General features: G+C 39.2%; 2 protein-coding genes across 2 annotated transcripts in view; one reads left to right on the top strand and one right to left on the bottom strand.

Moving 5' to 3' along the window:
* Positions 1-13,444, bottom strand: part of LOC144459925 (uncharacterized) — a 54,446-nt gene that overhangs the window by 7,645 nt on the left and 33,357 nt on the right. The gene's annotated exons all lie outside the window — the stretch shown is intronic.
* On the top strand, positions 6,723-9,782 carry LOC144459884 (uncharacterized). The gene is made up of 4 exons (XM_078164684.1): positions 6,723-6,789; positions 7,923-7,978; positions 8,248-8,607; positions 8,797-9,782. Exons 2-4 carry the CDS (start codon positions 7,930-7,932, stop codon positions 8,997-8,999), a joined length of 612 nt encoding a protein of 203 aa, XP_078020810.1. The 5' UTR covers positions 6,723-6,789; positions 7,923-7,929; the 3' UTR covers positions 9,000-9,782.

The raw sequence follows: 13,444 nt of genomic DNA, 5'->3' as shown, positions 1-13,444 counted from the left end.
GAACACCTTTCACCATCTTTCTGGAATTTTCTGGGTCTTTCTGTGAACATTCACAACAGAAAATTAAAACTGCCTTTACAGCTTTCACTGTTACATCAGCCAGCAGAATTTTATTTGACTGCCGGCTCCTACAAGAGCAATGATTCACAGAGCGACTCTTTAGAAGGCTATGACTTAATGTTTATTTATACATGTATGATTCATGTAAAGTAGCCTTATTTTTCTGATTTTGGAACCAGAGTCTGCTTTACTGTCATCACACTCAGCATAAAACCAAACGTGAAATGGTAAAATACCTGCTGTGTCACAGCCAACAGACCCCAGAGCCCACAGTGTTTGTTTATTATTTAAATCTATTTATTTTTTAGGCTATTTACAGTCAAAAAGGCACTTCATATGACATCTGAATACAGGTTACTTTGTTAAAATAACTGAGCTAACTACAGGACAGAAATAGAAAATAATGAAAGACACAAAAAATAAATACAATTAAAATTTAATTTAATTAATTAAAACAAAATACAAGTGGTCATTTAGGCATTAAGGTACACAGATATTCATAAAGACACAGGGCCTTTCTGATTTTACAGCATTTTTACATATTTTTGTACAAGATTGTCTCATTTAGAAATGCAGGAAGTACATACATTTTTTTTTAAAGACGCCAGTTTTGAATAAAACATTTTGCCAAAGTGATTAAACTTTATAGCTTTGTGATTCACAGTCATCATATTTTAATCACTATCAGTCAACCAATATTGAAAAAAAGTCCCAAAAGCCCCAAAGAACACCCAGCTGCACTCCACTGCAGCATGTGAATGTGTCACACCAATATCTGTCCCCTGCAAAACAATGTCAGGTAGGAACCATAGTTACTGTCTCGCGTGAAGGGACACAAAATAGCAACTTAAAGGTCCACATTAAATATATATGAATAAAATATTAGTTCAAGTGCTGTTAATGATGAAGGAATAATTCCTTTATGTAATAATACAAATTAATTCTGTAAGTCCAAAATAAAAATGTACCATTGCTCCTGTAAAGATATCCATGTTTCCACACAAACCAGCGTGGTGGCCTAATCATAAAGCACCCAGAAACACAATACAATAAAACCACTGACAGGTGGCGTGAATAACATTGATCACCATGTTACAGTGTGATGTTCTGCGGGGAAACCTTTGGTCCTGGTGAGTGCCACTTGACATGCACGACCCACCCAAACACCACTGTGCACCAAGTACACCCCATCATGGCAATGCTTGTGGCAGTGACCCCCCCAGCAGGACAATGCACCATGTCATGCTACAAGAACTGCTCAGGAATGGTGCGAGGAATGTGACAGAGACGTTGACCTGGCCTCAGAATTCCCCATCATCCCAATCTGATTGAGAGCTCATGGGACGTGCCGGTACCACCAATCCACTGTGGGCCCTCTTTGGATCTGACCTGCCTCTGACCCGTTAAGTCATACAGGACGTCTGGGGGTGTCCTGTGGTGTTTGGCACCGGGGCGGTGGATCCTTTGAGCCCTGTGGGTTGCGAATGGGGTACCAGTATATAGGCCCTATCCCACGGGTGCTTGATCAAATTGAGATGTGGAGACCTTGGTGGCCAGGTCAGTGCCTTGAGCTCTTTATCATGTTCCTTGGGCCATTTCTGAGCAGTTTTTGCAGTGTTACACGGAGCATTATTGGGGGGGACACTGCCATCAGGGGAGCAAGCAGGCGGGGTTGTAATGTAACGCACCTCTTCTTGTTCACTTTCAGCCCAAACTGTCATGATCGCCCACCATCTGTTGGCTTAGTGCAATCCTGCTTTTTGTATCAGATATACCTGCAGACTCACTTCAACGTGTCTTTTTCCTATCACTGCAATACATCAACAGATCTCTGATGATTAGCTGCATCACTTACTGATTAAGATTTTTTTGTTTGTGAACTGCATCATGATCGTAATAACTATTATTGCTACTGGTGTCTATACAAACCTGGAGCAATAGTAATAATTATTTCTGTTATTCGACACATTTTGACACAAAATCAAGCTATCAATGAGATTTTCTTAAGAAACTATCTGCTAACTAGTGAACCTATTCATGTGTAGGTCTATCTAAACAGGCCTGTGAGATATATTGGGAAAAACTGAAACTAAATAGCCTGTCAGGTAGTGAATTTATTTCATTTTATTAATACTTATTTCTGTATTTATTTATTTTTTTAAAAAAAGGGTTAGGGTTCTCCATCTTCAGCATAAAGCAACCAGAGTTATGTCAGCCATTCTCATTCCAAAGTCATTTGTCATTGATTTCGGCTTCAGACACTGATGCCAAAAGAGGCGTCTGTTCATGCTGTGGCCAGATGGCACCGGTCTCGGTGGTATGGTATGCTGCTGGACAGCGTGGGGGTGGTGGATGTGTTAAAAAAAAACCTGGACTTTCACCCAGAAGTGCGGTGTTTGCTTCCCGTATGAATGTAGAGCTAAAGCGTGATAAATTTTCCCTAAATCAAAACAGGGGTTTTTGTTCATGATCCGCCATTTGTTGCCATGTGCTTTTGTTCGTCCAGTCCCAGAGCATGCATCCATCCATCCATGCATCCATCCATGCATCCGTCATATAGGTGTACCCTGCCTCTCACCCAATGTCAGCTGGGATAGGCTCACCCCCCAAGAGGATAAGTGGTTAGAAAATGGATGGATGGACAGTAAAAAGAGAAAATTAAATGCAATTAATTATTATGACTGTGGCCGGTGTGCGGCTGTGTGGCTCGCCAGTGCAGCAGCAGCCAAAATGGCGCCTCGTCACCACAACAGACAGCAGGAAATAACAGTACAGACAAGAGAAAGAGCAAGTGAAAGACACAGAAGGTCACAGTTGTTGTGCTGGTTGTTGTCTCATTTGTGCTCTGAGAAACAGTTAATGTGCCATATTGTTGTTTTCCAAACTACTGTAGCTGCAGTCTGGTTCCTAAAATAACAGATTAACATTATGTTTGACTACAGGACGTTTACAGGTCCTTAAAAGTCTTAAAATGTCTTAAATTTGAAACAGAAAATATCTGTTTCCGTCTGTGGTGACGTCAGAACAGTTTGTCCATGGCTTTGATTTATTGACCCAAAGTGAAAGTTTTTAGGTTTTCTTTTTTAGTAGTATACACAAAATATACATAAAATAAGTGGATACAAAACTGTTGGTATGTCACAGTGACATCTACCTGTTCCCAAAATTAATTACAAAAAACTACAAAATTAATTTCAAATAATCATATGAGATTTAAACTGTAAGACTTCAGCTCTTCTACTGTAAAACAGTCAACTTACCCGTGTCTCTGTGTCTCTGTGTGTGTGTTTGATTATCAGTGACTGTAACATTAGTCATTTCTTCAGTTGTTACATGTGTTATGTCACGCCCATCAGGCCCATGTGTGTTTGTTAATGTCTGCCTGAAACGGAAGTTCTGCCCTCTCACGCATTTTTTTCCTGCGCTCTCATTGGTCCAACTTGATGTCAGAAAAACTATCACCAAGGTTACCAGACAAAACACTTTGCACCAGATCGCGGCTCCACCCTGAACTGCATCACCACATAGACTCACCTACTATTATTAGACTAACTGAGTTTCTGTTTTTAACTTTTATTGATCTGAAGTGACATCATCAATATGAGAAAACTACGAGGAAAAATAAAAACATTGACATAGAAGGATAAATATTATGGTTATAAAACAAACAATTAATACTTTATGACTGTAGAAAGTAACTAAGATATATATATTTAGTCAAGTCTGTGTGTTACTTCTAGATGCACAGTTCTGTTTTTATTTTATTGTTTGATTCTAATCAAATATATTATTCTTAATATTTTTCTCCACTATAACTCAGAGAGAAACTTTATCCCAGTTTATCTCTCTGGCAGCCATACCGATAGTTAGTAATTATTTTGCAGATTACACCTGAGTTGGCTGTTGTGAAGCCACTGATTGAATTAATAACAGTTAGGCTAAACTACCATTTTATCAATCAATCAATCAGTTTTTTCCTTATCTGCTGTGAGGGTCCAAAGGACAGAGGGAGGTCGTATGCTGTAAAGCCCTGTGAGGCAAATTGTGATTTGTGATATTGGGCTTTATAAATAAAACTGATTGATTGATCAACAAACAATAATTTTATATGATGTATTGTTACAACTTAAACTATCCTTTTTATTTTATGAGGTGATGCAGGCACAAAACCAGTGAAAGGGATGACAGGACGAACACTATGTGGGAGTCAGGACGTGTAAAATAACAATTAACACAAAAGACAAATACAGGCACATTGATATAGTGTATGTTGATGGCATTGAGTGGCATTTTGTGTTTGTTGGTGTGTGTTTTGAGAGGGAAGAGTCATGGGTGCAGATGGATAGATGGAGCAGTTGGAAGTTGGAAAAAAAGAGACAGAAAACAGATATATAAATAAAATAAAATCTTTCTTTCCCCTCTTTGTCGTCCTCTTTAAATTCAGTTCAATAAATTAAAAGTCAAATTACATTACAGAGGCCTCCCTTTCTTCAGTTGCCCCTAGACCCTAGAGAGGGGGCTGACTGATGGAGGCCACCACCCTCTGCTCCTTTACCTATATAGAACAACCCCAGACCAGACGATTTAAAGTATCCAACGCTTCTCACGTCACTCCTGAGGGCGCTACTGTAAAAATGATGATGGTTGCAACTTGCAGTCGAGAAAGCGAAAGTACCAGTAAGCTTGTAAGTCGTATTGACTGTCTATGGTTAGTCCTAGTGGCTGCTCTTGGTGACTAACTGCCAACAGTGGTTCTTTTTGAGAGTAAAGTATTTAAACAAATTTTTCATTACAAGTAATTTAACTTGTTGCCATCTCTAACAGCCATGTCAAAGTGAGAGTATTTTAATTTTAATTTTCCCTACTTCCCTACTTTCACAACATTCACAACGTACATTCATTCACGCCCTCTGTTTTCTGATCACACAAGAAACATATTCATGTAGTGTATCTTTCATAGGTAGGGCAACGCCTCACATAGTGCGGTTTTACAACACAGAGTCCCGGTGTGGCATTAAAGTCCCTCATTGGTTCATGTTGTGAGTGTTAGTTGAAGTCTTCCTCTAAATCTCTCTGAGTCTTCATATTAAAATCATAAAGTGAAGGCAGCTGCACTTTTCACAAGCAGCTTCTCTCCACCGACCACAGTGCATGATGGGAAACTCTCTGCTCTCCACTAATCTAATCAAGTTGAATACTTTTCTTTATGTTTCACTGTAAAGATGATTTGATTAGACTTCATTCATTCATCCATTTTCTAACCGCTTCATCCTCTTGAGGGTCGCGGGGGGGCTGGAGCCTATCCCAGCTGTCATCGGACGAGAGGCAGGGTACACCCTGGACAGGTCGCCAGTCTATCGCAGGGCTGACACATAGAGACAAACAACCATTCACACTCACATTCACACCAATCAATTAACCTAGTCCCCAATCTGCATGTCTTTGGACTGTGGGAGGAAGCCGGAGTGCCCGGAGAGAACCCACGCTGACACGGGGGGAACATGCAAACTCCGCACAGAAGGGCTCCCACGCCCGGGATCGAACTGGCAACCCTCTTGCTGTGAGGCGAGAGTGCTAACCACCACACCACCGTGCCGCCCCTTGATTAGACTTATTGAAGGATTATTATCTTCATAAATACAAAGTGACTAAAAGTCTCTCAGCTGATTGAGTCTGTCACGAGTTGAGCTGATGAAGTTACAAACACATAGCAGACAGATAACTGCATTAGTTAACGAGGTGCAGCACACCTGCCATGGAGGAGGTGCTGAAGAGCTCCTGTGCCTGCAGCAGAGGAGAGAGGCCTGTGGTGTGTGGACTGCTGGTCCTGCTGCCTCTCACTCTGGGATTTTTGTTCTCTTGTTTGCTTGTTTCCATTTTAATAAATCCCACTGATTATTGTGGGTCAGTGTTGGAGTCTTGTTTGCCCCATAGGGCCACCTAAGGGTGGGGCGTAACATGTCTCTGCCACAGGATGGCGCCAGTGGCTAAACTAGATGAGTGCTCTCCGACAACTCTTCATCACTTTCTTCCTCTTTTCACCTGAATACCATCAACATTAACACTGTTTGTACTGAGAATGTAAACCATTGATATACATGTGGTGTCTTTGGTATTTATGGAAAGTTGACCTGATCAAATTCACTTTATAACAGTGAGGATTAAAGAGTTTACAGTTTTGTTTCTTATAAGGATAAAAATCCCAAAATATGTTTCGCCTTTTTTGTCTCACATTTTCTTAGGCTACATTTTTTTCCTGTGGTTGTAGAAAAACACCACGTCACATTATTAAGTTATTTTCTCATCTGTAATCTGTATTCAGATGTCATATGAAATGCCTTTATTGACTGTAAATAGCCTAAAATAAAAATACAGTTAGGCTAAATGAAATCTGTTCCAGAAAGTTCGGTGTTGGTTGCTTCGAGAGAAGAAAAAAGATGAACAATGTAACCAGGGAAACCAGTCTGTGGTTTGCGTTGAAAAGGAGCCCAGACGTAGTAAAACGTGATGACGTAAGAGGCGAACTGCACAGTCCCAAAACCTCAGTCACTCAGTGAGCACCAGACAGAGAGCACCACAGCTGGAGAGCACCACAGCTGGAGAGCACCACAGCTGGAGAGCACCACAGCCCACAGTCCTCAGTCTTTCTCCCGGGTCTTCTCATGTTCACATCACAGACTAGCTCGGCTTCACTCACCTTCACTACGGCAGCCCGGATGGACGTTAATGGTAAGTTTATGTGTTTCACTACTTTAAGCTAGTTACCCAACTTTGTCATTTATTCATAGTTCAAACGGAGCAGTAGCTGTTAGCTTCACGTTACACCTGTTAAGACTTGTGATTATAGTCTTATCCATAAACTGTCAGATATAATATTGATGTGATGTGTGTATTTAATTATCCGCCTTTGAATGCCGTAAAACAAGATAAAGACCATAACTAACGTTAGTTTGACAAACCTGGCTGTTTAAAGACGACTTGTTTTTAATGCGTTTTTAACTTTAATAGAGAAAATATAAAAAACAGAGGTGTGTGAGTGCTGCATGCTGAATAGCTGGCTTTAACGTTAAATACTGCAATAAATGTCAGTGTGATTGATTGAAGACAGATCATCCTAAAAGCTGATCCACCTAAAAAGCTCCTCTATGTGACTTTAAACAACAGCTGCAACATTTAGGAAAGAGACACACTTTCTATTTGTCTTGAACTTTGAATATTTTCTCTTGTCTATTGTTTATAAGGGAGCACAGCATTTATTTTCATTTCATAGAATTCACTTGACAGCTTTATTTGCACTTTGATTCTCTTTCCTTTATATGCAGGCACATTGACTCATGGAACATGTTTATCTGAGCTGCAGGTTCACACTTTAGGATTTTCTGCACTCCTGCCTCGTATTCACACAACATTCTGTACTTTGCACTCTACAGGGCTCCTCTGTTAACTTTTTTGTGCATCACTTATTAAGTCCTACCACTGATGCTGTCTGTGCAGAACACATTAAGTTTATTTTAAGTCAGTCACCAACAACTCACATTCAGGTGCTGGTAATCACACTAAACTTATTTAGTGTTGGCGCAATCTTGTGTCAGAAATATATTACTGCAGCTTTTGTTCTTTGAAAAGTCAGGCCTACATGTGTGCAGGAGAACAAATAAGCTTTCCATTGCTGTGGTTGTAGTTGACATAGTTTTTAGTGCTGATGCCTGGTGTCCATCAGTTGTGTGTGATAATCAGGATAATAAATACAAAGGAGTATTGTGATGACTAAAGACAGACTGTAGATTGTCTCTGTGTCACCTGGAATAAGTGAACTTTGATGTCATGTGTTTGTGACTCTTCACCTCTGTCTCCTCTCACAGGGAGAAGATGATGTGCATCATCCTGCTGCTCATCAACCTGACCTCCTGTGTCTGTGGTTAGTTTACACCTTCACTTTATTATCCACAAACACTAAAGACTAAACACACTGTCAGACTGTTGATTTTTGCTATCATGTATTACCTGTGGTATCTTTCAGCTCTTTAGTTTTGCAGCCTTCCAGCTTTGTTGTAAATAAGAGCACACTGTTATTCAGTCAATCAGTCAAACTCTCCACACAAACATCTATAGATGGAGTTCAAAGGCTCACATGTTAAAGTTGTCACTTTGTCTGCTCCTCACTTTCCCTCTCTGTCTCCTCAACAGGAACATTTGTAGTCAATGTGACACAGACCTCCTATCAGGCAGAGGAGAACCACAACATCACGCTTGAGTGGATGTTCACGACTAAAACTGGCAGCTCCCTCCACTCCCTTTATATCTACTGTCAACTGTTAACTGATCTCAGAGCCTCAGTCCTGTTTCGTCTACATGGAGGTGTTGAGGTCCCAGAGTCTCAGGATGAACAGTTTACAGGACGAGTCCAGTGTGACAAAGACGTCCTCAGAGAGGGACGACTCAGACTTCATGTGTCCAGACTCAGGACTGACGACTCAGGACTGTATATGTGTGATGTGCTCACAAAGTATGGGAGGAACTCTGCTACATGTCGGCTCAATGTCACTGGTAAGTTGATTCAGTGAAACTTTATTAACAGGTTCAATTCAGCAGATTTTCTAGATGAATAAGAACCTGAGAGGAGACGTGTTGTCGACTTCTACAATCCACAATCCTTACACTTACACTTACACTTTCTTTTATAGTGAATTGTTTTTCTTCACATGAATGACACAGATTTGTTTGGTCTCTTTACAGCAGGGAGGGATCGACCTGAACCTCAGACACCAAACACAACAAGTGGAGGAAGAGATCTTTCTCCAACAGCAAGTCGACCACAACCAGAGAGTCGGGGAAGAATGGGCCTCTACTGTGGACTGGGACTGACAGCAGCTGTACTGGTTTTGTATTCAGTCACTCTCTGCCTTTCAAACAAGATTTCCACTCATAACAAATTCTAATGTCCTCAGGGAGATATTGATTTTTAAGGTGGCTGAAACACATGTTGCAGCAGTGAGACATTGCTTAGCATCTGTGGTGGTGCTCCTGCCTGCTTCTCCAAACTGGGGACGTGCCGACCTCCATCTACTGTAGGTAACACACTGACTGTGGATCAGTAGCCCCACTTATAATAAATCTGAACTATCCCTTTAAAAGAGCTGAGACGCACACCTCCAGTTTTCTGAGTTAGTTCCAGATATGTGGATCATAACAGCTGAAGTGTCTTTAGTTTGGACTGTGGGGACAGCCAGCAGACCTGAACCAGACCATGTGAGAGCTCTGGATGGTTAGTAATGGAGCAGCAGATCAGAAATGTACTCAGGCTCTAAACCATTCAGTGCTTTATAAACCAACAGGAGGAGGCCAGAGTAAAGACCTGAGAAGTGGACTGATGTGGTCCAGGAGGAGAGGACAGTTAGTCCACACAAAGCCACTCTTCAATGTGACACTCCTTATTTAGTCCACCAGGTGTCGCTGTGAGACTCCCCAACACTTTAATGTGAAATCTGCACTGTGTTGACTTTACTGAAATAATGCTGAGAAGCATGTCTACCTTGTATACCATGTATAGCTCATCTGTGCCATATCTGTCTGCATTTAAAGCTCTGTGTGATGAGTTTGTCTGTAATAATATATCACATTTTATTCATATCCTGTCAGTGATGTATTTGACTTTTGCACAATGACACTCAGGGCTTCACTCAGACCTCTGTCAGGGGGTCTGGGACGTTTTGGATCAAGAGACTCCATTTTGATGCTTATTTGTTTTTTGCACTTATGTAAATAAAAAGTACAAAAAGAAATCCCACTTTGAATCAGTTTGTTTTTTACTGTGAATTAGAAAATGACTTTTGACTTTACAATGACTGGCATTCACTGAGTGAGTCAAATTATGATTTAAACATTCAGAGGTCATATATATGAAAATAAAGCCCATCTCTGCTTTAACTCTTTAATCCTCACTGTTATAAAGTGAATTTGATCAGGTCAACTTTCCATAAATACCAAAGACACCACATGTATATCAATGGTTTACATTCTCAGTACAAACAGTGTTAATGTTGATGGTATTCAGGTGAAAAGAGGAAGACACTGAGGAAGATTTGTTCAAACAAAGAATGCTGTCGGCTAGTCTGTTATGATCGTTTTTACCACCAACAGAAGTAAACGAAATCAACCCAACAGTGTGATGAGTGCGTGCAGATTTATATTAATGGAAAGCACACCGCCGAATTGAAGGCTGACATCTAAAGTGTAAAGAGATTCACATATCAAACATACATCACAATACAATATAGTTTCTAAATATAAAGTGCTACCAGTGCCAACGTGCATATTCCACAAGAAGCAAGGGGTTCAGTTCAGACTGGAGGTTCAAAGTCTAGAAGGTTCCAGGGGAGGCTCTGAGCCCTGTCCAAAGTCCTCCTCCTTTTGAGGTCTGTCAGAACTTGCTTCACGACCATGTCACAGTCAATAACAGTCTGTTTAATGATCACAATACATCTGGTCTTCCACAGTTTAAAACATACGATGCTGATGATCAACTGGAACAGTTCTTTTTTTCTTGGAGGCATCGTGTCTTCCAGGAGACCGTACATAACAGAACCATAGCTCAGATCAAAAACTAGGCCATGGCCCTGCAAGACAGACCAAACAGCCTGGGCCCTGTAACAGTCCATTAAGAGATGTTGCTGGGTTTCATCTTCGTCACAATAAATCATGGGACATTGTTTGGTTGTAACATAGCAACTCCATGAGACAGCAGCTCTAACAGGAAGTCTGCCTACGGACATGAGCCAGCGGACATCTCTAAGATTCCCTGCGTATTTTTTATTGTTTAATAATTTAATTATATTTATTGATCCATTTTCTGGGACGTTTTTATATTTAATAATTCCACCATATTTATAATTATTTATTTTATTAAATATTGTCTTACTTGAGTCACTAGTCCAGTTTATTTGTAGGTTAATATATTCAGCTATGAAATCAGCATAAATTAATTTATAATAAGGGCCTTGTCTTGCCCTGCCATGTTTTTGTCCCAGTTTTTAGTGTTTCCAACCCAGAGAGCTCGTCTAGAGATACCAGCTGACACATTTTTAATAAAGGCAACAGTTAGCCGAAAACTCAGGTCGACAGCACCCAGACCACCATGTTCTCTGCCTTTAAATAAAAGCTCGCGTTTTGTGACCTCTCTAGTAGTGGCCCCAGACCAAGTTTACACACTGTTTATTTAGTTTTCTAACAATGGTGGGGGGAGGAGGAAAGATGTGTGCTAGAAATAGGAGTTTGGATAGGATATGCGTTTTGATAATGTTGATTCTTGATTTATAATTAGTGTTTTTATTTTGCCACTTTTTGACTTCTTCTACTACTGTAGTCAGTTTGTCATTCCAGTTATGTTCACTGCAGTTATTGTTACAAAAGGTTATACCAAGTATTTTAATTTCTTGTTTTATTTGAATATTTAAATCAGGTTTTTTTTCTTTCAGATCCGATCCAAACTCCCTCAGTCCTCATGTGATTTAACTTGGCTCCAGAGGCCAATTCGTATAAACTCAAATGGTTACATAATACATCCATTTCTAACTGATTTCTAATTATGACTGTGACGTCATCGGCATATGCCATGGCTTTTACATTAAGGTTGTTATTTACATTTTTGCCCGCTATTAGTGGATCAGAATTAATAGATTTAATTAACGGGCTTATTGCCAAAACATATAAAGCGGCACTCAGTGGACAGCCTTGTTTTACCCCTCTTTCCACTTTAAAGGGTTCAGTTAAAACACCATTTAAGTTTATACACACATTTGATTTTAAATACAAACACTTGATCATATGAATAAATGCATTTGGGAAAGCATAAGCTTTCATCACAGACCACAAATACTCTCTACATACATAGTCACAGGCTTTCTTTTGATCTAATCCAATGATATAAAAGTCACTCTTGTGTAAGAGCTCCCTCAAAGTGCACAGGTTATCCCACATTAGCGTCCTTTGATTGCACGTTTGTTCTTTTTCAATAATAACATCTAATATATCATTTAGTCTATTCATTATTATCTTAGCTAATATTTTATAGTCTGTATTCATAATAGTTAAGTGTCGGTAATTATTAATATCAGTCTCGTCCCCTTTCTTATATAATAAACATAACACACCTTCATAAAAAGAGTCACCAAAGACACCACTGTGTAAACCTTCGTTGAACATAGATGTCAGGAGATCTAACACATCATCTAAGAATAACTGATACAATTCAGTAGGGAGACCATCAGGTCCAGGGCTCTTTCCAACATTGAGTTGCTGGATAGCCTGAACTACCTCATCCCTTTTTATCTCTCCTATTAAAACATCAAGGTTAACTGAGGAGAACCTGGGTACAGTCTTCAACAGTAATTTAACACATCCTGAATACATGTGGATTTTTTTTATAGGACGTTGCACATAATTCTCTAACCACCTCTCTTTTCTTTTTTTCATCATGAAATACATCTCCATCTATAAATTTCCTTTGAGTTTGTTTTTGTCCTGAATTGAGTGCGTATATCAAATTCCCTCTATTTTCTATTTCAGTATCTTTACATATAACAATTCATTATTTAACTTATCAATATCTGTCTTTAAGACAGATGTAGTGTCATCTTCTATTGAGTTTCTTTGTTTTTTCTGTTTTAACTGTATGTATTGTTTAACTGATGAATCATATTTTACATTTTAAAGCTTATTTAATTCTCTACATTTAAATTTGAAAAAGTCTTTTAATCTATGTTTTAATATTTCCCATAGTTTAATATTAGATTTGGTTATGATATTTAATTGAGTTATTTTATGTATTTCACTTTTCAATTCTTCTACAATATGATTATGTTTTAAGCACTGTGTGTTTAATTTCCAGAAACCTCTGTTTACTGAGGGTTCAGAAGACACAGATGTTTTAACAAGGAGGTGGTCAGAGAAGTTATTTAGGATCGTTGAGTAATGATAAACTTTAAAATTCGATGAGACATAAATTCTGTCGATACGTGTTTTTGTTTTGGAGTCGAATCTGGTAAATTCAAAACCTGATGGATTAAGTGATCGACATACATCTATTAATTTAAAATCCTCAGTTATTTCTTTTAGAAGTTTCCCTTCAGTAGACAAATTAAAAGGTACGGTGCTACACTTGTCATTTACAGAAGTGACCGTGTTGAAATCTCCACATAATAAAACATTATAACCAACAGACAGAAGGGTCCTAAGCCTCTTAAAGAGCTGAACTTTCTTAGTACGCTCTGGGGCAGTATACACATTAATTATTCGGTATTTTACACCTTTATAAAAAAAACATCTACCATCACAAGTCTACCAGGTATGATGTCTCTTCTTTTGATTATAGTGACATCATGATTTT

Source organism: Epinephelus lanceolatus, chromosome 22, assembly GCF_041903045.1.
Source record: "Epinephelus lanceolatus isolate andai-2023 chromosome 22, ASM4190304v1, whole genome shotgun sequence".
NCBI lineage: Eukaryota > Metazoa > Chordata > Actinopteri > Perciformes > Serranidae > Epinephelus > Epinephelus lanceolatus.
This window is presented reverse-complemented; position numbering and strand designations above follow the sequence as displayed.

What these genes read in the sequence shown, in the direction of transcription:
- LOC144459884 (XM_078164684.1), top strand. Translation starts at nt 7,930, where the DNA reads ATGATGTGCATCATCCTGCTGCTCATCAACCTGACCTCCTGTGTCTGT. An exon ending in CCTGACCTCCTGTGTCTGTG is followed by an intron (nt 7,979 to 8,247) that starts GTTAGTTTACAC and finishes TCTCCTCAACAG; the next exon opens with GAACATTTGTAGTCAATGTG. An exon ending in ATGTCGGCTCAATGTCACTG is followed by an intron (nt 8,608 to 8,796) that starts GTAAGTTGATTC and finishes GTCTCTTTACAG; the next exon opens with CAGGGAGGGATCGACCTGAA.